We start from the raw sequence: 22,904 nt of genomic DNA, 5'->3' as shown, positions 1-22,904 counted from the left end.
CTGAAAATGCAAGTACACAACATCCACTGATTCTCCTTTTCCTATCCTGCTTGTTACCTCCTCAAAGAATTCCAACAGATTTGTCAGGCAAAATTTTCCGTTAAGGAAATCATACTGATTTTGGCCTATTTTATCATGTTCCTTTAGGCACCTTGATACCACATTCTTAACACTCGACTCCAACATCTTCCTAACCACTGAGGTCAAGCTAACTGGCTTATAATTTCCTTTCTTCTGCCTCTCTCCCTTTTTGAAGAGTGAAGTGACATTTGCAGTTTTCTAGTCCTCTAGAACCATTCCAGAACCTAGTGATTCTTGAAAGATCATTACTAATGCCTCCACAATCTCTTCAGCTTTTACAACCCCAGGGTGTATTCCATTAGATCCAGTTGACTTATCTACCATCAGAACTTTCAGTTTCCCAAGTGTCATCTCCCTCGTAGTAGCAGCTGCACTCACTTCTGCCCTTGACACTCTAGAACTTCTGGCATGCTACGAGCAAAGACCGACACAAAATACTTATTCATTTCATCCACCATTTCTTTGTCTCCCATATTATCTCTAGCCTCATTTTCCAGCAGCCCAATATCTATTCTCACCTTTCTTTTACTCTTTATAAATCTGAAGATACTTTTGGTGTAATTTTTGATATTATTGGCTAATTAACCTTCATATTTCATCTTCCCCTTTTTTTTGGTTGCCTTCTGGGTTTTTTAAAAAATTCCCAATTCTCTAACTTCTCTTTTGCTTTTATCTTGGCTTTGACTTCCCTTGTCAGTCATGGTTGTATGATCCTGTCTTTAGAATACTTCCTTTTCTTTGGGATGTACCTATTCTGTGCCTTCCGAATTGCTCCCAGAAACTTCAGCCATTGCCGCTCTGCTATCATCCCTGCTGGTGTCCCCTTCCAATTGACTCATGCCTCCGTAACTCCCTTTACTCCACTATAATACTGATATATCTGACTTCTCTATCTCAAATTGCAGGATGAATTCTATCATATTATGATCACTCTTTCATAAGGGTTTACCTTATACTCCCTAATCATATCTGGTTCATTATGCAACACCCAGTCCAGAATTGCTGACCTGTTAGTGGGCTCAACCACAAGCTGCTCCAGAAAGCCATTTTGGAGGCATTTCACAAATTCCCTCTCTTGGGATCCAGCATCAACTTGATTTTACAAACCCATCTACATATTGAAATCCCCATGACTAATGTAACATTGCCTTTCTGACATGCACTTTCTATCTCCACTGTAATTTGTTGACCACATACTGGCTACTATTCAAAGGCCTGTATAGGACTTCTCTCACAGTCTTCTTACCCTTGTAGCTTCTTAACTTTACCCACAGGGATTCTTCTGATCCTATATCACCTCTTTCTTAAAATTTGATCTCAAGCTGCTCCTCCTCCTCTGCCTACCTTCCTATCCTTTTGATAGATTGTGTATCCTTGGATATCAAGCTCCCAACTACAATTGTTTTTTGGCCATAACTCCATGATACCCACATTGTCATACCTGCCAATCTCCTAGTTGTGCTACAAGATCATCTACCTTATTTCAGATTCCATATGCATTCAATATAACAACTTCAGTCCTGTTTTTGTCCTCCTCTTAAACCTCAACCTATCCCACTGACTGCAATTTTGTCCTACTGGCTGTGGTTCAATTGGCAGCATTATTGCCTTTAAGTGTAGAAATTTGATCACAAGATGTTGGTCTTACTTTATTATGCAGTACCAAAGGTGTGATGGAGTGACAGATGTACTATTATTTAGATGAGATGATAAGTCAGTGTCTTTCCAGAAAGTGACTGTTGCCATGGTACTGTTTCAAAGAGTAAGTTATTCTCCAATGCCAGATAATCTTCGTCGTTGAATCAATATTAAAAACAGATAAAGTGGTCATATCCACTTTGTACTGTGTCATTTGCTGCGATAATTCCATTATTTTTCCCTTATAAGGCCAATGTGGGAAGACTCCTCATTTGGGAGTCAGAGGTGCCTGATAGGGAATATGGATAGGTAGTTCGTGAAGTCGTACGTGCCTTCCATGACTTGTGTGCTTCTGTGTGCTCCGGATGCATAGACTCAGGATTCTCAAAACCACCCCCTGGGTACTTAGGGATTCCCAAGAATCAGTAGAGATGTTGCACTCCTTCACTAACAATGTAAGCACGTACCTGAATCACTTCCTGTGACAGAGCTTGGGAGTAGTCTGTTTGTTTTAGGATTCTACACCCAGGCATGTGAGTGACATGCCCTTCCCAACACAGTTAATTGCATTACCTGGGTCTCGGTGCTGGGTATGTTGGCCTGGAGGAGGACACTGATGTTGGTTTGCCTACCCTTTCACTAAATTTGGAGGATTTTGTGGAGAAACCATTGTTGGTAGTTCTCGCGTGTCGTGAAGAATTTGCCAGAGTTAATCCAGGTTTCAAGAGCATTTTTAAGAAGGTGTTGATCACTGCTAGCGAGGAAGCCAGGAATTTGTGAAAGGTCTGGAGTCTGGAACTTCAAATAATCTTTTTGTTAATTGACCAAGGCCTATTTGATCATCAACATTTGCCTTTGCTCAGCGGTAGTTCCTGACATTGGGATAGCGGTCCATGTTTTCCCTTGTCTTTCTGTGAATTTGTTGTCAGGGAGCAGTGGGGCAGAAAACTGGCACATTGGCTCAGAACCACTGTAGCATCACCCGAAGCATTAAGGGCGCAATATGAAGTCTCTTAAAGTGTTCAAAAGAATAGTGATACTGAAACTGTTATATTTGTCTTTTCTTCAGAATCAGGTTTAATATCAGCATATGCTGTGAAATTTGTTAATTTAGCAGTAGCAGTACAATGCAATACATGATAAATATAGAAAAAAAATTACAGTAAGGATATATATGTATATTAAATAGTTAAGTTAAAAATACTGGCGCAAAAACAGAAATAATAAAAAAGGGATGTTTATGAATTCAATGTCCATTTAGAAATCAGATGGGAGTGTGGAAGAAGCTGTTCCTGAACCACTGGGTGTGTGCCTCTAGGCTTCTGTATCTCCTTTCTGATGGTAGCAATGAAAAGAGGGCATGGAATGCACTTGAATTTGCTAAGATCAGATGTCAGCTAATGAACTTGTTTACCATATCTTTTGTTCTTGCCCACTGTTTACAAAGCCGGTGTACTTGTGAATACCAGTTCCATCATAATCAATTCAGTTTTTCTTATATAACAGCTGTAGTTGATATACTGGTGACCAGGTTAGCAGAAAATGGTACGACAGCCTAGTGATGTACAATGTGATCGAATTTTTCTACCTGTTTCTTTTTGTGCGGCAGTGGTGTATGTTTGCCCAATATACTGAAGGCTGAGTGTTATAGTCCAGGCAGGAGAAAATTGTAATTGTATCTCTGATCTGAATTTTCATTTCAATTGCAGTCAGCGATTAGAAATCCGATCTGAGGTGGCAAATGCTTTCTTGTCTAAGTTTCAATTAACTGTAGAAGAGCTGAATATTCTTCGAGGTCCGAGAGAGGGGCCGATTACAGAGGTAATCCATATATTACGTTGTAAATACATGCTGATATTTATGTATTTATGCATAATTTATTCCATATCTGTCCTTTAACCTCTATCTTTGTTTTATGTAATTCTTTATTCTTTATAATTTTGGATATTTTTTTTTATTGCATGTCACACCCTGACCAACATATCATAGGAAACTCCTAATACATGTAAATGGATACGCTGAATAAAGTTGATCCTCAATCTTCGATCATATGTCTATTATGTAGCAGAAGCATTACATTTACAAAATTGTGCTGTGTAATTTTGTGTATACTTTTAGGACTTCTTTAAAGCACTTGGAAAAGTGAAACAGATTCACAATGATGTGAAGGTTCTGTTACGAACAAACCAGCAAACTGCAGGGTAAGGAATATCCTTAATTGTTCTTCTGCATGAACTTCTATTTTCCAACTTATGAAGCATTTTGGTTTGATTTGAGAAATTATAAGGAACAGTAACAAAATATTACATCTGAACAGCACCATGAGAGAGATAATCTTGCTTATAAGCTATGGAGTAAGGTATTTAACAGCAGCAAAGTTGAGTAGAAGATGAACACAAGAATTGTGCAGACGCTGGACGTCCAAGGCAGCACACACACGAAATAGTGGTGGAACTCAGCAGATCAGGCAGCATCTATGGAAAGGAATAAACAGTCGGCTGAGGTCCTCCTTCAGGATGAATAGAAGAGCTGAAAGACAAAACAATCATGAATCTGGATTACAGCATGTAAAATGAGTGCTAAATACTATTAAAAACTGAGCTGAAATAATAATAAAGTTATCTCTTCTCTTCTGCACACCTGCTCTTCACCTCCTTCTGGTGCTCCTCCTCATTCCCTTTCTCCCATCGTCCACTCTCCTCTCCTATATGATTACTTCTTCAGCCCCTTACCTGTTCCACTTATCACCTCAGCTTCTCACTTCATTCCCCCTCATCCACCACCTACCTTCCCCCTCAACTGGCTTCATCTATTACCTGCCAGCTTGTACTCTCTGCCCTCTCCTCACCTTCTATTCTGGCTTCTTCTCCCTTCCTCATGAAGGGTCTCAGCCAGAAACATCAACTGTTCCTCTCTTTAAATGCTGCCTGACTTGCTGAGTTCCTTCAGCATTTTGTGTTTATTACTCTTGATATAGATGTAGAAAAATGGTTTGAAGTCAGGGAGTTTCACTTTTATTGATTAAAATAGCAGATTTCAGGGACATCACTAGTGCCTAAGAAAAGCAGAATCCATTGAATCAAATATAGAAATCCTGGACAAATTTTCTATATTCCTAATTCTGAAATTAAGCTATTGGTGGAATTCAGAATGGCAGAAATAAAATAATTCATCACATGCTAAAGGTTGAATCTGGAAATCATCTATTTTGTGTAGGAGATGTTGATCTGAAACACTCTCCATTTTTCTCTCCACAGATGCTAGTTAACTTGCTGAGTATTTCCAACACCTTGTTTTATGTTATTTCAGACTTCCAGCAGCCTTGCTTTAAGTTAATTACTGGATAAATAAATGTCACTGAAAATTTTTGTAATACATTTTCTAAAACAAAAAATCAAACAATATGATAATTTTACAGTAAATTTGTGCAATATTTAAATGTGAAATAGCCTAAACACTGAAAGATCACAGACATTGAAGATTTATGTTTGGTATATTGTCATCAGAAGTAAGTGTAGTTGCTACTGGGAAACTGAAAGGTCTGAATGTAAATAAGACACCTGGATCAGATGGACTACATACCAGAGGAACTGAAAGAGATAGTTGAAGAGATTGTGGAGGCATTAGTAACAATCTTTCAAGAATCACTAGATTCTGGAATGGTTCCAGAGGACTGGAAAATGGCAAATGTCAGTCCACTCTTTAAGAAGGAAGGGAGGCAGAAGATGGAAAATTATAGGCCTGTTGGCTTGACTTAAGTAGTTGGGAAGATGTTGGAGTCCATTATTAAGGCTTCAGGGTATTTGGGGACATATGATAAAGTAGGCCAAAGTCAGTGTGCTTTCCTTAAGGGGAAAGCTTGCCTGTCAAATGCGTTGGAATTCTTTAAGGAAACTATAGGCAGGATAGATAAGGAAGGGTGTGGATGTTGTTTACTTGGATTTGCAGGCCTTTGACAAGGTGCTGCACATGAGGCTGCTTAGCAAAGTAAGAGCCCATGGTATTACAGAAAAGCTACTAGCATGGATAGAAGATTGACCAACTGGCAGGAGGCAAAGGGTAGTGAATCTGTGGAAATCATTGCCATGGACAGCAGTGGAGGCCAAGTCATTGAGTATATTTGAGGATGATAGGTTCTTGATTAGTCAGTGTGTCAAAGGTTACAGGAGAAGGCAAAAGAATTGGGTTGAGAGGGATGATGGATCAGTCTCAGTGGGCTAAATGGCCTGTTTCTGTTCCTATGTCTTATGGTCCGAGAAGACAAACTGCACTTGAGAGAATGAATCCATTTTTCAAAAAGTGCTGAATAATTATGTAGGTTCTTATATTGTTCATTATATAGAATTGTAAATCCAGATTGCTCATCAATCAATCAAAGTTTTACTTGCTAAACCAGATTGTTTTACAAAGTTGTGTATGTTTCCAGGAAAGTGCTTTCTCTGTAATACAGCATTTGCAATGTAGACAAGTTTATATATACAATGTTAGTGGTTGTTGCAGAATGTTAATTCCTTTCTATATTTCAAAGTTTGGAAATTATGGAACAGATGGCCCTCCTCCAAGAGACATCATATGAAAAACTTTACAGATGGGCACAAGGTATGTCTGATGTCAGAAGCACATATCAAGTATATTGAAGTTCGATATATGTAAAGGACTGTTAATGATGTTTTGAAAAACACATAAACTAAAAATGATTCAAATAAGTGAATGATATATCTATTTTTACATTATTCATAATGAAAAGCTGTTCTGTCTATTTCATGTTTTGGTTTGATGTAGTCACTTTGTTTCAGCGGTTTATTCTTTGGAATAAGTTCAAGGTAATTTTAGATGTGCCACACACCAGTTAAATTCCCTTGTATGTAAGAACATTAGAAATAGCAGGAGCAACTGGCAATATGATGCTTTGAGCCTACCCCATTTATGTAATCAAGTCCCTTTTATCCAAGATTTGATTGAGTCTATTGTTAGTGTCCTGTCAGGCAAAATAATCTATTGTAACTATTATTTACAATAAAATACAATACAGTGGTGCTAGAAAATTTGTGAACCCTGCAGAATTTTCTCTATTTATGCATAAATATGACCTAAAATGTGATCAGATCTTCACGCGTCCTAAAACTAGATAAAGAGAATCTATTTAAATAAATAACACAAAACATTATACTTGTTCATTTATTTATGAGAAAAATTATCCAATGCTGCCTGTATTTGTTGGAAAAAGTATGTGAACCTCTGACGTAGTGCTCTCTGCAAAAGCTATTTGGAGTCAGGTTTTCAAATCAATGAGATGAGATGGGACATGTAGATTCTAGAGTTGCCCTGCCCTATGAAAAAAGACACACACAGTCATATTACTGACAGAGCCTGCTCTTCTCAAGAAAGATCTGTTTATGTTCACTGTCCCTCGATCAAACAACTTTCAAAGGACCATAGAAGAAGAATTGTAGAGATGTATGAAGCTGGAAAAGGCTACAAAAGCATTTTAAAGACCAGAGTGTTCATCAGTCCACAGTAAGAGAAATTGTCTACAAATGGAGGAAACTCAGTACTGTTGCTACTCTCCCCAGGAGTGGCATCCTGCAAAGATCACACCGACAGCACAACATGCAATGCTGAAGGAGATGAAAAAGAACTCAAGGGTAACAGCAAAAGACCTACAGAAATTTCTAGAACTTGCTAAAGTTGCTAAAGTATCTTCATGTGTCCACTATGAGTAAAACACTAAACAAGAATGGTGTTCATGGAAGGACATCGTAGGGGAAACCACTGCTCTCCAAAAAAAAAATATTGCAGCATGTCTCAAGTTTGCAGAAGACCACCTGAGTACAATGCTTCTGGGACAATATTCTGTGGACAGATGAGACAAAAGTTGAACTTTTTGGCACAAATACATCTTGCTACATTTGGAGGAAAAAGGGTATTGCACATAAACACCAAAACGTCATGGTGGAAGGAGCATCATGATTTAGATTATGAAGACACGTAGTCCCCTTTTTATTGTCATTTAGTAATGCATGCATTGAGAAATGATACGTTATTTCCTCCGGTGTGATATCACAAAACACAGGACAAACCAAGACTGAAAAAACTGACAAAACCACATAATTATACATATAGTTACAAACAGTGTAACAATACCATAACCTGATGAAGAAAGTCCGTGAGCATAGTAAAGTTCAAAGTTTCTCAAATGTCCCACATCTCATGCTGACGGGAGAAGGAAGAAAAACTCTCCCTGCCTTGCTGACCCCAGTTCGACTCTGAGTCATCCGAAAACTTCGAGCTCTGATCAGCTCTCCGACACCGAGTACTGAGCGGCATCTCTGCCGAACGATTCGACCTCCTTCTCAGTCGCCAAAAGCAGGCAAGGCCGGGGATTTTGAGGACTACCCTCTGAAAAATTCCCGACTACATAGTCACGACAGCAGCAGACGGGCGTTTCAGAAATTTCTCCAGATGTTCCTCTGTGCTTTCACGTCCATTCTCCATCAAATCAGAATTGTCCACGGCCCCTATTTAACAGATACGACATCATTTTCCACCGGAGAGCTGCACAGACGCGGTGCGCTGCCATCTTCTCCTCCCGCCGATTTAACTATATAACATATAACCATATAACAATTACAGCACAGAAACAGGCCATCTCGACCCTCCTAGTCCATGCCGAACTCTTACTCTCACCTAGTCCCACCGACCTGCACTCAGCCCATAACCCTCCATTCCTTTCCTGTCCATATATCTATCCAATTTAACTTTAAACGACAACATCGAACCTGCCTCAACCACTTCTGCTGGAAGCTCGTTCCACACAGCTACCACTCTCTGAGTAAAGAAGTTCCCCCTCATGTTACCCCTAAACTTTTGCCCTTTAACTCTCAACTCAAGTCCTCTTGTTTGAATCTCCCCCATTCTCAATGGAAAAAGCCTATCCACGTCAACTCTATCAATCCCCCTCATAATTTTAAACACCTCTATCAAGTCCCCTCTCAACCTTCTATGCTCCAAAGAATAAAGATCTAACTTGTTCAACCTTTCTCTGTAACTTAGGAGATGAAACCCAGGCAACATTTTAGTAAACCTCCTCTGTACTCTCTCAATTTTATTGTCATCTTTCCTATAATTTGGTGACCAGAACTGTACACAATACTCCAAATTTGGCCTCACCAATGCCTTATACAATTTCAACATTACATGCCAACTCCTATACTCAATGCTCTGATTAATAAAGGCCAGCATACCAAAAGCTTTCTTCACCACCCTATCGACATGAGATTCTACCTTCAGGGAACTAAGCACCATTATTCCTAGATCCCTCTGTTCTACAACATTCTTCAATGCCCTATTTACCTTGTATGTCCTATTTTGATTAGTTCTACCAAAATGTAGCACCTCACATTTTTCAGCATTAAACTCCATCTGCCATCTTTCAGCCCACTCTTCTAACTGTCCTAAATCTCTCTGCAAGCTTTGAAAACCTACTTCATTATCCACAACGCCACCTATCTTAGTGTCATCTGTATACTTACTAATCCAATTTACCACCCCATCATCCAGATCATTAATATATCTGACAAACAACATTGGACCCAGTACAGATCCCTGAGGCACACCGCTACACACCGTCCTCCAATCTGACACATAGTTATCCACCACTACTCTCTGGCGTCTCCCATCCAGCCACTGCTGAATCCATTTTACTACTTCGATATTAATGCCTAACGATTGAACCTTCCTAACTAACTTTCCGTGTGGAACCTTGTCAAAGGCCTTACTAAAGTCCATATAGACAACATCCACCGCTTTACCCTCGTCAACATTCCTAGTAACCTCTTCAAAAAATTCAATAAGATTTGTCAAACATGACCTTCCATGCACAAATCCATGTTGACTGTTCCTAATCAGACCCTGTCTATCCAGATAATTATATATGCCATCTCTAAGAATACCTTCCATCAATTTACTCACCACTGATGTCAAGCTCACAGGCCGATAATTGCTAGGTTTACTCTTAGAACCCTTTTTAAACAATGGAGCTACATGAGCAATACGCCAATCCTCCAGCACCATTCCCATTTCTAATGACATTTGAAATATTTCTTTCAGAGCCCCTGCTATTTCCACACTAACTTCCTTCAGGTCCTAGGGAATATCTTGTCCAGACCCGGAGACTTATCCACTTTTATATTCCTTAAAAACGCCAGTACTTCCTCTTCTTTAATCGTCATACTTTCCATAACGACCCTCCTTGTTTCCTTTATTTTACACAATTCAATATCCTTTTCCTTAGTGAATACTGAAGAAATGAAATTGTTCAAAATCTCCCCCCATCTCTTTTGGCTCCGCACATAGCTGTCCACTCTGATTCTCTAAGGGACCAATTTTATCCCTCACTATCCTTTTGGTATTAACATAACTGTAGAAACCTTTTGGATTTATTTTCACCTTACTTGCCAAAGCAGCCTTGTATCTTCTTTTAGCTTTTCTAATTTCTTTCTTAAGATTCTTTTTACATTCTTTATATTCCTCAAGCACCTCAGTTACTCCATGCTGCCTATATTTATTGTAGATATTTCTCTTTTTCCGAACCAAGTTTCCAATATTCCTTGAAAACCATGGCGCTCTCAAACTTTTAACCTTTCCTTTCAACCTAACAGGAACGTAAAGATTCTGTACTCTCAAAATTTCACATTTAAATTACCCCCATTTCTGTATTACATTCTTCCCATAAAACAAATTGTCCCAATCCACTCCTTCTAAATCCTTTCGCATCTCCTCAAAGTTAGCCTTTCTCCAATCAAAAATCTCAACCCTAGGTCCAGTCCTATCCTTCTCCATAGTTATATTGAAACTAAGGTATTGTAATCACTGGACCCGAAGTGCTCCCCAACACAAACCTCCGTCACCTGTCCTATCTCATTCCCTAACAGGAGATCCAAAACTGCCCCTTCTCTAGTTGGTACCTCTATGTATTGCTGCAAAAAACTATCTTGCACACATTTGACAAACTCCAAACCATCCAGCCCTTTTATAGAATGGGCTTCCCAGTCTATGTGTGGAAAATTAAAATCTCCCACAATCACAACCTTGTGCTTACTACAAATATCTGCTATCTCCTTACAAATTTGCTCCTCCAGTTCTTGGTCCCCTTTAGGTGGTCTATAATACACCCCTATTGAGCATCACAACACCGTTCCTATTCCTCAATTCCATGCAAATAGCCTCCCTAGACGAGTCCACTCGTCTATCCTGCCAGAGCACCGCTGCTTTTTTTTCTCTGACAAGCAATGCAACACCTCCCCCTCTTACCCCTCCTGTCACACCTGAAGCAACGAAATCCTGGAATATTTAGTTGCCAATCACACCCCTCCTGCAACCACGTTTCACTAATAGCTACAAGATCATATTTCCAGGTATCAATCCATGGGGCTGCTTTGCTGCCTCAGGGCCTGGACAACTTGCTATCATTGAAGGAGCAATGAATTCAAAATTGTATCAAGACATTTTACAAGAGAATATCAGGATAGCAGTCTATCACCTGAAGTTTAACAGAAGTTGGATAATGCAACAAGACAATGATCTGAAAGATGAGTAAATTAACAACAGAATGGTTTAAAAAGAAGAAAATTTGCATTTTGGAATGGCTGAGTCAATGTCTTGAGCTTAATGCTATAGAAAAGTTGTGGAAGGATCTGAAGCAAGTCGTCCATGCAAAGAAGCACACCACCATCCCAGAGTTGAAGCAGTTTTGCAAGGAGGAATGGCCTCCAGGCCGATGTGCAGGACTGATCACCAGAAACGTTTGGTTGACATTATTGCTGTTCAAGGGTGTCATACCAGTTACTGAAAGCAAAGGTTCACATACTTTTTTCCAACAAATATATGTAATATTGGATAATTTTTCTCAATAAATAAATGAGCAAGTGTAATGTCTTTGTGTTAATTAATTGGGTTCTCTTTATCTAGTTTTAGAACGCATGAAGATCTGATCACATTTTAGGTCATATTTATGCAGAAATAGAGTAAATTCTACAGAGTTCAAACTTTCTAGCATCACTGTATGTTACCTCAGGTTCTGTTGACCATCACTTTCAATCTACATTTTCCGGATATTGGCTCTTCAGCCATAATAGTTCTGAACTTTTTGTAACCATATCTGGTTTAAGCAATTCTATTTAAGCTCATTCTTCTCTGCAATGTTGACAACCGTTAGTTTATTCCTAGAATTGTTCAAATAAATGTTTTCTGCACCCTTCCTAAATTGCCATGTCCAAATGGCACATAACTAATATTTTAACAGTACAATTAGAGTCATGACTTGTGATTTAAATTTGAATCAGATTCTTGGTTTGTTCTTGAACTGGTACGTCTTTGTTTAATAATTAGAGTACAATGGTAACATTTTGATAGTAATAGCATTATGTTAGCTACTTGGAAAGCAAACCAGCTTAATTTAATTTAAATGCGAGGTAATAAAACTCAGAAAATACTTAGATTTTTTTTGTTTTTTTTAAATATATATAGTTGAATCCAGAACTCTTACTCAGGAAGCCTGTGATGTTTCTCCAGCACTAACTCAAGCGATGGAGGCTCTGCAGGATCGACCTGTACTCTACAAGTTAGTATTGTATTGTTTTCACCACATTATTCTTTACCAAGGCAAAAATAAAGAGAAAAAGGAATGTGCTTTATAAGAATTGCATCTTGTCCTGGTCTGAGGAGTTTTATATTACATCAGACTTTCATCAACTAATCTTGGCGTGAATTTGGATGTTATATTGTGTCGTCTTCCACCTCTGTCTCTTCACTTCTCCCTCTAATTCATTACTTTCTTGTCCATATCCAAAATTTTAATGTAAACTGTTGTGGAAGATTCCTTGATCATTTATATTGCAACATGCAATTGTAATTCAGAAGCTAAGTATACAGCAAAAGTTAGTTAAATTCTTTGGCCTTGTATCTTTGTGCAGAACAATAGCTATCCTTGCAATGGTGAAAATCTCCATTTGCACAAAAACACTTCAGTCTTTGAAGTTTCATGTTAGACCATAAGACATAGGAGCAGAATTAGGTCATTTGGCCCGTCGAGTCTGCTCCGCCATTCAATCATGACCAATCCTTTTTTCCCCCTCCTCAGCCTCACTCCCTGACCTTCTCCCTACAACCTTTGATGCCATGACCAGTCAAGAACCTATGAAGTTCTGCCTAAATACACCCAACAGCCTGGCATCCACAGCTGCCTGTGATAATAAGTTCCAAAAATTCACCATCCTCTGGCGAAAGAAATTTATCTGCATCTCTGTTTAAATGGATGTCCCTGTATCCTGAGGCTGTTCCCTCTTGTTCTAGACTCCCACACCATGGGAAACATCCTTCCCACATCTACTCTGTGTAGGCCTTTCAACATTCAAAAGGTTTCAATGAGATTCCCCTCTCATCCTTCTAAATTCCAGTGGGTACAGACCCAGAGCTGTCAAATATTCCTCATATGAAAACCCTTTCATCCCTAGAATCATCCTTGTGAACCACCTCTGAACCCTTTCCAATACCAGCACATTTTTTTTAAGACGAGGAGCCCAAAACTGTTCACAGCACTCAAGGAGAGGCCTCACCAGTGCCTTATAAAGCCTCAGCATCACATCCCTGCTTTTGTATTCTAGACCTCTTGAAATTAATGCTAACATTGTATTTGCCTTCCTCACCACTGACTCTAACTACAAGTTAACCTTTACGGTGCTCTGCACAAGGACTCCCAAGATCCTTTGCATCTCAGATTTTTGGATTTTCTCCCTGTTTAGAAAATAGTCTGCACGTTTATTTCTACTACCAAAGTGCATGACCATGCATTTTCCAACATTATATTTCATTTGCCACTTTCTTGCCCATTCTCTTAATCTGTCTAAGTCCTTCCGCATCCTACCTGTTTCCTCAACACTACCTGCCCCTCCAGCAATCTTTGTATCATCTGGAAGCGGCAACGAAGCTATCTATTCCATCATAAATCATTGATTTACAGCATAAAAGAAGCGGTCCCAACACTGACTGCCGTGGGATACCACTGGCAGCCAACCTTCCTATCTCACTGATACAACGTGTAACTTTGGACAATTAGCTCCCAACTACAGCCATCCTTCCGCCATGATTCACTGATGGCCACAATATCATACCTGACAATCTGTAAAAGTGCAACGAGATCATTCACCTTATTGAGATATAACACTTAAGAGTATTATATTTGCTACCCTTTTTGATTCTGCATCCCTAATGCACTGACACTCACCCTGGCTGCAATTATGTCCTATCATCTGCCTGCCCATCCTGACAGTCTGACTACACACTATCTTTGTTTTTTTGCTATCTATCCTGTACTGAGTCCCTTCACTCTGGTTCCCACCCCACTGTCAAATTAGTTTAAACCCTCCCCAACAGCTCTAACAAACCTGCCCACAAGAATATTGGTTCCCCTTGGGTTCAGTTGCAACCTATCCCTTTTGTACAGGTTGTACCTCCACCAAAAGAGATCCCAGTGACCCAAGAACCTGAAGCCCTGCTCTCTGCATGAGCTTTTCAGCCATGCATTAAGTTGCCAAATCATCCTGTTTCTACCCTTACTGGCATGTGGCACAGGCAGCATTCCAGAAATTAGTACCCAGAAGGGCCTGCTTCTCTAAACTCTCTTTTCAGGACCTCTTTACTTTTCCTTCCTATGTCATTGGTACCAATATTTTCCAAGACATTCGCTGCTCTCCCTCCCCTTCCAAAATGTTGCAGACATGGTCTGAGACGTCACTGACCCTGGCACCTGGGAGGCAACATAACATTCGGGTGACCCATTCACGTCCAAAGAATCTCCTCTCTGTTCCCCTGACTATTGAGTCCCCTATTACTACCACTCTCCTCTTCTTCTTTTCCTTCTGCACCAAGGATCTATGCTCAGTACCAGTATCCTGGTCTCCTTGGCATTCTCCTGGGAGGTCATCCCCCACATCAGTATCCAAAACAGTATGCTTATTATTGAGGGGAATGGCCACAGGGGTGCTCTGCACTAACTGCCTATTCACATTTCCATTTCTCCTGACAGTCACCCAGCTATCTGCCTCCTGCTACTTAGGAGTGACTACTTCCCTGTAACTCTGATCGATTATCTCCTCACTCTCCCATACAAGCCAAAGGTCATCCAGCTGCTGCTCTAAATCCCGAACACGGTCTTCAAGGAGCTGCAGACAAATGCACTTCATGCAGATGTAGTTCCCTGGGAGACTAGGTATTCCAGGTCTCCAACATCCAGCATAAAGAACACACAACAGCCATTTACTACACCAGGTACAGCAAGAGAAAGCTTACCCAGAGCCAACGCTTCTTTCGAGCCGAAGCCTGACGCTCCTACTCTCACCATTGGCCTACTCCCAGCAATGGCTGTCCGGCTCTTCCCTTCCATCCTTTTAAAGAAGTGTCGTAAGCCTGTGAGAAACCTCATTGCTGTGGCCTGCTCCTGCCGCTGATTGGGCTGCCAGAATGAGTCCAAACGCCCACGAAGGTCTTCTTTTAAGCAAGCGTCACTGACTTGCGAGAATCCTCGTTGCTGTGACCTGCTCCTGCTGCTGATTGGGCTGTTGGGTTAGCCTGGCTACTGTCTCTGGAAATGTGAAAAGGAAAGGAAAATTACATTTTTAAGCAAATGAGCAGACCATTCCCAAGAAAGGCATCAAGTACAAATGAATATTATTTACCTACATGCATTTTTAAGAAAAAAGTTAAGAAAAAAAAGCTATATGCCTTCATTTTACAATTTATGTCTTATCACTTTAATCATTCTAGAAGAAAATTGAAGCTGTTTTCTTTTTTAAAAGCTTTCAGTGAGAGTAAGGATCAAGTGATTGAAATCTTATGAAATTTATTAGCCCAGATTCCATGCTTATAATAATAATGAAATTATATGTTATGATACCAAGAAACTACCACCAAAGAATCTAAAACAAGAGAAAATCTTCAGATGCTGAAAATCTGAGCAACATACACAAAATGTTGGATGAACTCAGCAGGCCAAGCAGCATCTATGGAAAAGAGTACAGTCGACATTTTGGGCCGACAACCCTTCAGCAGTTCTTTTCCATAGATGCTGCCTGGCCTGCTGAGTTCCTCCAGCATTTTGTGTGTGTATCAAAATATCTAGTTCATCGACTTTCCACTTGGATGCTGTCTTTCAACATTTTCCAATGTTAATATCAAGAAATTAGGAAATTAATAAAAAAAATTTCATGATGTAATGAATTTTAAAATGATACATCTGTATTTCAACTATCATGAGAATATTATGTATATCTCCTAAGTTCTGTGGTTTATAAGATTTTAAAAATATTGTGAGCCTTTTCCTCCTTATTTTGCTCGCTGTCAGAATTCTTCAAGATGATTAACTGCTTGGCTGGGTTGCTTGACATGATAGATATTGATATTCTGATTCTTGATACCAATTATGCTGGGAAAAGGCAATTCCTTCCCAAAGGGTTCATTAAAATGCAGTTTCTTCAATTTGGTAGTGAGTGCCATTGCTTCACCAATGGGCACGAAACCTGTGGAAAACAAAATACAATTAAGTTTCATGCTGTTGATCCATGTCAGAAATGGAAAAGAGAAAAAATAGTTAGGTTTATGTTGCAGGGAAGGTGGGGAAGTGTCTGATTGGTCCACAGATAAAATAAATGAATGAATGTATGTATGGTACTGCAAAGTAGCTCTGTAAATGAGATAATTTGGAAAGCTAATTTTTATAGAATATCTACTCATTTAGGATTTGGAATACTAATTTATTTCACTGTTTTTCCAGTTTTCTGTCATTCATTTTGCATGTATTTATTAATCTAGCTACATACTTGATGAATTTGGAACCGCAAGGAGAAGCGCAGTAGTTCGTGGTTTTATAGACGCTCTCACCAGAGGTGGACCTGGTGGAACTCCTCGGCCAATTGAAATGCACTCTCATGATCCTTTAAGGTATGCCATTAAACGCTCATCATTCTTTTTGTTGTGTTAGTGTTTTCTGAAATCCAATTTTGCTTAATTTTGTGTTTTCAGATATGTTGGAGATATGTTGGCATGGTTACACCAAGCAGCTGCTTCAGAGAAAGAGCATCTTGAAGCTTTGCTGAAGCTTGTAACTATGCAAGGTAATTGTCTCATTTAATTTCTTCCATGGGCTGTCTACATTGAAATTTTCCAGAAACCTTGTATAACCAGTTCTCTAAAATTCAACGACACTTCAAAGCCAATTTCTATCACAAACTAAACAGAAGAGTAAGAGCAAGAATTTCGGGTTTTATACTGTATACATTCTCGTTATTAAATGGAACAATTGAATATTGTACAAGCTAATTTGCTTTTACACTGAGGTTTTTGTTGTAGCCATAATTAATTTCAGGAGAAAAAGCTATACGTGGTTGTCCCATTAAAATAACTGAACAAAAATCACAGGGATTTTGCTCTCTTTACTATTTGCAGATAAATAAGGAAAATATAAACAACCGATTCTCAAGTAGAAGACATAATGCACAAAATAGAACTGTACAAGGATGAAGAAAATATATTATGTATTCTAAAATGTGTCAGGGCTTCCTTAATTTCAAACTCTATCATGTGTCCATGTTAGTTTGTTGGAATATTGATAGTGCCAGAACCATAAATGTCAATTGCATTACTGAAGCTATGTCATAATGTTGAATGAGGAGCAATCACAGCATCAGAAGGATAGAAAAAATAATAATTGCAGTTTTGCATTTAAGAATACTAGTGGCCCCAAACTATAATTTTAAAATCTAATCTGTGTAAATTTATAATCTAATAAAATATTGCCATTATGGGCGCCAAGAGGCAATATTGAGCCAAGTTGGAAGCCCAGGCTAACCAGAGGGATGCTGGTAGACTATGGCAGGGTCTAACTGAGATCACTGGGCGCAAAGAAAAGGCTGGGAATATCAATAACTGTGGCGCTTCTCTTCCTGACGAACTTAACGTATTCTACGCAAGATTCGAACAGAAGAGGAGCGTTCCGCTCCCTCCGGATGAACCGGACATGGTGGCATCGAGATTCCTTGTCACCGAGGAGGACGTTAGAAGGGCCTTCCTGAAGATAAATCCAAGGAAGGCGACGGGCCCAGATGACGTCCCAGGACAGGTTCTCCGGGCCTGTGCAAGCAAGCTAGCTGGAGTGTTTGCTGACATCTTCAACTGCTCCTTGCTTCAGTCTAAGATCCCCTCGTGTTTTAAGAAGGCAACGATAATCCCAGTGCCGAAGAAGAGCAAGGTGGCATGCCTGAATGACTATCGACCTGTGGCTCTGACATCAATTGCTATGAAGTGCTTCGAGAGATTGGTTATGGCACACATCAACCACAGCCTACCGGTCAACCTTGACGCTTTGCAATTCACCTACCGGAGCAACAGGTCAGCAGCAGATGCCATCTCTCTGGCCCTACATTCCTCCTTAGAACACCTGGAGAATAAAGACGCATACATAAGGCTTCTTTTCATTGACTACCGCTCTGCCTTTAATACCATCATTCCAAATAAGCTGATTCCTAAGCTCTGGAACCTGGGCCTTAGCACTCAGATCTGCAGCTGGATCTTCAACTTCCTCACAGACAAGAGCCAGGCAATAAAAATAGGGGACAAGCTCTCCTCTACAATCACTCTGAGCACCGGTACCCCACAAGGCTGTGTACTCAGCCCCCTGCTGTACTCACTGTACACCCATGATTGTGTAGCCAAGTTTCCATCAAACTCAATATATAAGTTTGCTGATGACACAACAATTGTAGGCCGTATCTCGGGTAATAATGAGTTTGAGTACGAGAGGAAATTAAGAACCTGGTGGCATGGTGCGAAGACAATAACCTATCCCTCAACGTCAGCAAGACGAAGGAGTTGGTTGTTGACTTCAGAAGGAGTAGCGGACCGCACGACCCAATTTACATCGGTGGTGTGCAAGTGGAACAGGTCAAAAGCTTTAAGTTCCTCGGGGTCAATATCACAAATGACCTGACTTGGTCCAACCAAGCAGAGTCCACTGCCAAGAAGGCCCACCAGCGCCTTTACTTCCTGAGAAAACTAAAGAAATTTGGCCTTTCTCCTAAAACCTTCACTAATTTTTATAGATGCACCGTAGAAAGCATTCTTCTAGGGTGCATCACAACCTGGTATGGAAGTTGTCCTGTCCAAGACCGAAAGAAGCTGCAGAAGATCGTGAACACGGTGCAGCACATCACACAAACCAATCTTCCATCCTTGGACTCACTTTACACCGCACGCTGTCGGAGCAGTGCTGCCAGGATAATCAAGGACATGACCCACCTAGCCAACACACTTTTTGTCCCTCTTCCGTCCGGGAGAAGGCTCAGGAGCTTGAAGACTCGTACGGCCAGACTTGGGAGCAGCTTCTTTCCAACTGTGATAAGACTGCTGAACGGATCCTGACCCAGATCTGAGCCGTACCCTCCAAATATCCGGACCTGCCTCTCGGTTTCTTTTGCACTACCTTACTTTCCATTTTTCTATTTTCTATTTATAATTTATAATTTAAATTTTTAATAATTACTATTTTTTACTATTTTTAATATTTAATATTTGTAATCCAGGGAGTGGGAAGCGCAGAATCAAATATCGCTGTGATGATTGTATGTTCTAGTATCAGTTGTTTGGCGACAATAAAGTATAAAGTATTTGGTACCCCAGCCACCGTCTATTCCAGCTGCTACCATCCGAGGAACGGTACCTCAGCATAAAAGCCAGGACCAACAGGCTCTGGGACAGCTCCTTTCACCAGGCCATCAGACTGATTAACTCTTGCTGATTTGAGTGTATTTCTCAGTTACTTATTACAAATCACTATGATTGCACATTGCACATTTAGATGGAGACGTAACGTGAAGCTTTTTACTCCTCATGTATGTGAAAGATGTAAGAAATAAAGTCAATTCAATTCACTGAAGCAAACTCATACTCAGTACACTAGGTGGCAGTCTATATTGGTCATTCTAAGTGTAAATAAAAATTTCTATTATAACAAATATGGATAAGACTGAGTAAGCTTTCTCATGCAGACCAGTAACTGCTTTATTTTTATCTCAAAATAAAATGAAGCATTAAAATCAAAATTAATTTTTTTAAAATTAAGAATGTTGCTGTTAATCAAGTATCCTGTCAGAGCCACATGGGTCTGGAGGCTCAATAATTAATTGAGACCTAAAACAGAATGTGAAGATCTGTTTGCACCTGAGATTTATGCAGGTGGTAAATAGATTTAAAGTTTTTAAGACCTGCAAGTATTACATGTATGTACTTTTATGTAAAACACAGGCAGATCTATTTTTAAAGGATAATAAAAGCTCAGAATTACTACATTTAAAAAAAATCTATTTCTGCTATACCCATCAAAAAGAATTCTGATTTTTAAATGTTTTTGTAACATTTATAAATGTCACACTTCCTTCAGGCTAATTCTGTGGTATCAGTAAAGCTCCTCTTAGTCGCTGGTAGTGGTACTGTTAGTGGTAAGGGTTTTGTTAGTTTTAACCAATGCTGCATAAAAAATAGCTTAATGAAGCAATTTGATTATTCATGCTGCCAAATTGTAATTGAAAAGTTAATTACAATTAGAAAGTACGAGTAGATCTTACAATCAAATGATGGTCAGTATAGTGTTGATTTCACTGTTAACACTAAAAGAGAATTCTAGAATAGGTCCTCTTTCCAGAAGTTTGCCTTATTGACGATTGAAGTGTTTTTGTGGTAGCAATGGGGTTTCTGATTTCGTCACGAAAAAATGTGCTTTTGTAAAAGGAATGAGCAGCTTGGTTAAGCTATACCTTTATGTAAAGGAGAATGTTTATTATTGCAGGCGTGGATGAAAATATTCAGCAAGTGGTAGGACATATCACTGAAGGAGTATGCCGACCTTTAAAGGTACAGACTGATTTATTGGAATTTGTTCTGATATTAAATAAATATGCAGTCACATACTTAAAATTTGGTGAAAATATTAGCTTCATGATGCCTTTCAGTTTATCCATACAGATGGGAAACTCATGAGCCTGCAGCTATAATTGAAACCAAAGTTACTACAGTTAACTTCATGATTCCTGGGGCAAAGAAGAACTTCAGACAACATTTCCAAACACCTGTTTCCAGAGTGTGTCAATGCACAATAAGAATACCAAATTATAAATACAAGGGATTCTGCAGATGCTGCAGATCCGATGAGGGAACGGTTTGCTTTTGCATTTGAATGGTGTGACAGGAATCAGGAATCAGAAATTGAATATGAGAGTATAAGTGAGATCTTGGTAAACTTGCTTGTAAGGCGATAACAAGCAAGATGAAATCTGGAAGTCAAGTCTGAATCAGATTCAAGTTTATTATCACCGCATTATATGACATTAAAATTGCTGTTTTGCAGCAGCAGTACACTACAAAAACACAAATTACTTTAAAGATAAAATTACACCTTGAAAAGGGAGGAAGAGAGATTTAGTTCTTTATTACTTCAAAGATACTATTGGCTTAATTTTTTGACTATCTAGCCAAATGGTGGAATCAATTTTCTCAAGAAAGGTGAGTTTTAGAAAATTAACCTATATTAATTGGATGTTTATTGAAAATAATATGATGTGAAGCATACTCCTTAAGGAGCAATTGATGCAAGTTTGCTAATTGATTCTGCAGCAAAATACTGATTCTAGCTTAAGGAAAATAGAAAATCTGTCCACTTAGCTTTTGCTCTTTCAGGGTGATTAATGCGTGAAATTAAGTAGTCTGCCTGATCACTTGGCAAGGATATGCTCTGAAAGATTATGTGAACAATGAGAGGAATCAGCTTGTAGTACAATGCATTAGTGCTAATCTTAACATCTGATAAAGGGAATCCCCGTCCAGCACCAAAACAGTAGACTTGAAGTTGTGCTTTTTAAATTCTTTTTCAGCCTGTAAACATACTCTCATTTAGACCTTGTGTTAAATTAGAAAATAGAGATGTAACAGGAAGAGCCTGCATGCTCATCAGACTTGTGTTTCATTCTTTGATCCTTGCATCTCAAGTACCTTATCATCCTGTCCTTGTGTCCATTGTTTCCCTTAGTGCCCGAATATTTTGTGTACTTAGCTTTGAATATACATGGGGTTTTTGATTTGTACTGTACAGAAACAAGACCTTTGACTCACGCTGACCCTCTTGCCCCTTTACACGTATTCCACTTACCAATTTTACCACCTTATCCTTGTGTGCCTTGCCTCTTTAAATGTCTGTCCAAATGTCTCTTAAGTAATTATAATTGATTCCACCATCTCGTTGGCATGTTTCAAATATCAACCGCTCTCTGTGTTTTTAAAAAAAACCTCCAGAACATCCTTGTATCTGGAGTAAACATCCACATCCGCAGGAGAAAGGAATTCTGAAGGTTTACAGTCCTCTAGAGTAAGAATAGTTTCTTCTCAACTCACACCTTGAACTGAAATTTTGCCCCCAGTTCGTAATTCTTCATAAGAAACAGCCTTTCAACAGCTATTAATTCCTTGCAGGATCTCTGAAGTTTCAGTGAGATCCCCTTATTCTTCTAAATTCTAATGAATTCAATCCAGGAATCAATTTTATAAATTAATGTTGCACTTTCACCAAGTCAAATATATTCTTTAGGTGCAGTGACCAAAATTCCAGTTGTACATACTGTAGAATTGCAGCTAAATTGACTTACTGTAGCTCAACTTAAATAAAGGCCAACAAAAACATTTGCCTTCCTAACTGTTTACTGTTCCAGCTGGAATCCCTTTGTGAATTGCAAGGTGTTGGCAGTGCTAAAAATAATCGTATTCAATTTTGTTCCTCTTTTTAATGCAATTGTTTAATAGTTTTGTCTTTGCTGACTGCTCAGCTGCTTAGTTCAGTTTTTCTGATAAATAGAATAGCTCTTAAATGCGGTTATGCTATTCAAAATGGCAATGAATAGTAGTTGTAAGTCTATAATGAAAATAAAACGTTTAAGTAATCAGATGAAATGTAATAACTTTTTAATTAAATCACTTAAAATTAATTTGAATTGAGACAGTACTCATTGCAAAGATAATCTGATGGGTGGCAGTATGAATTCACAAGAAATGATAAATTCTTTGTTAACGAACTTTAGCAGTTTTGAAATAAA

General features: G+C 39.1%; 1 protein-coding gene across 1 annotated transcript in view; it reads left to right on the top strand.

The window, feature by feature from the left end:
- cog6 (component of oligomeric golgi complex 6) overlaps positions 1–22,904 on the top strand; it is an 88,592-nt gene that overhangs the window by 49,903 nt on the left and 15,785 nt on the right. Inside the window, exons 5-11 of the mRNA XM_072262859.1 lie at positions 3,429–3,540; positions 3,838–3,920; positions 6,248–6,318; positions 12,247–12,340; positions 16,585–16,713; positions 16,795–16,886; positions 20,612–20,676. Of these exons, the coding sequence (XP_072118960.1) occupies positions 3,429–3,540; positions 3,838–3,920; positions 6,248–6,318; positions 12,247–12,340; positions 16,585–16,713; positions 16,795–16,886; positions 20,612–20,676 (646 nt within the window). The remainder of the gene's footprint in view (positions 1–3,428; positions 3,541–3,837; positions 3,921–6,247; positions 6,319–12,246; positions 12,341–16,584; positions 16,714–16,794; positions 16,887–20,611; positions 20,677–22,904) is intronic.

Source organism: Mobula birostris, chromosome 7 (genome assembly GCF_030028105.1).
Source record: "Mobula birostris isolate sMobBir1 chromosome 7, sMobBir1.hap1, whole genome shotgun sequence".
NCBI classification, from domain to species: Eukaryota; Metazoa; Chordata; class Chondrichthyes; order Myliobatiformes; family Myliobatidae; genus Mobula; species Mobula birostris.
This window is presented reverse-complemented; position numbering and strand designations above follow the sequence as displayed.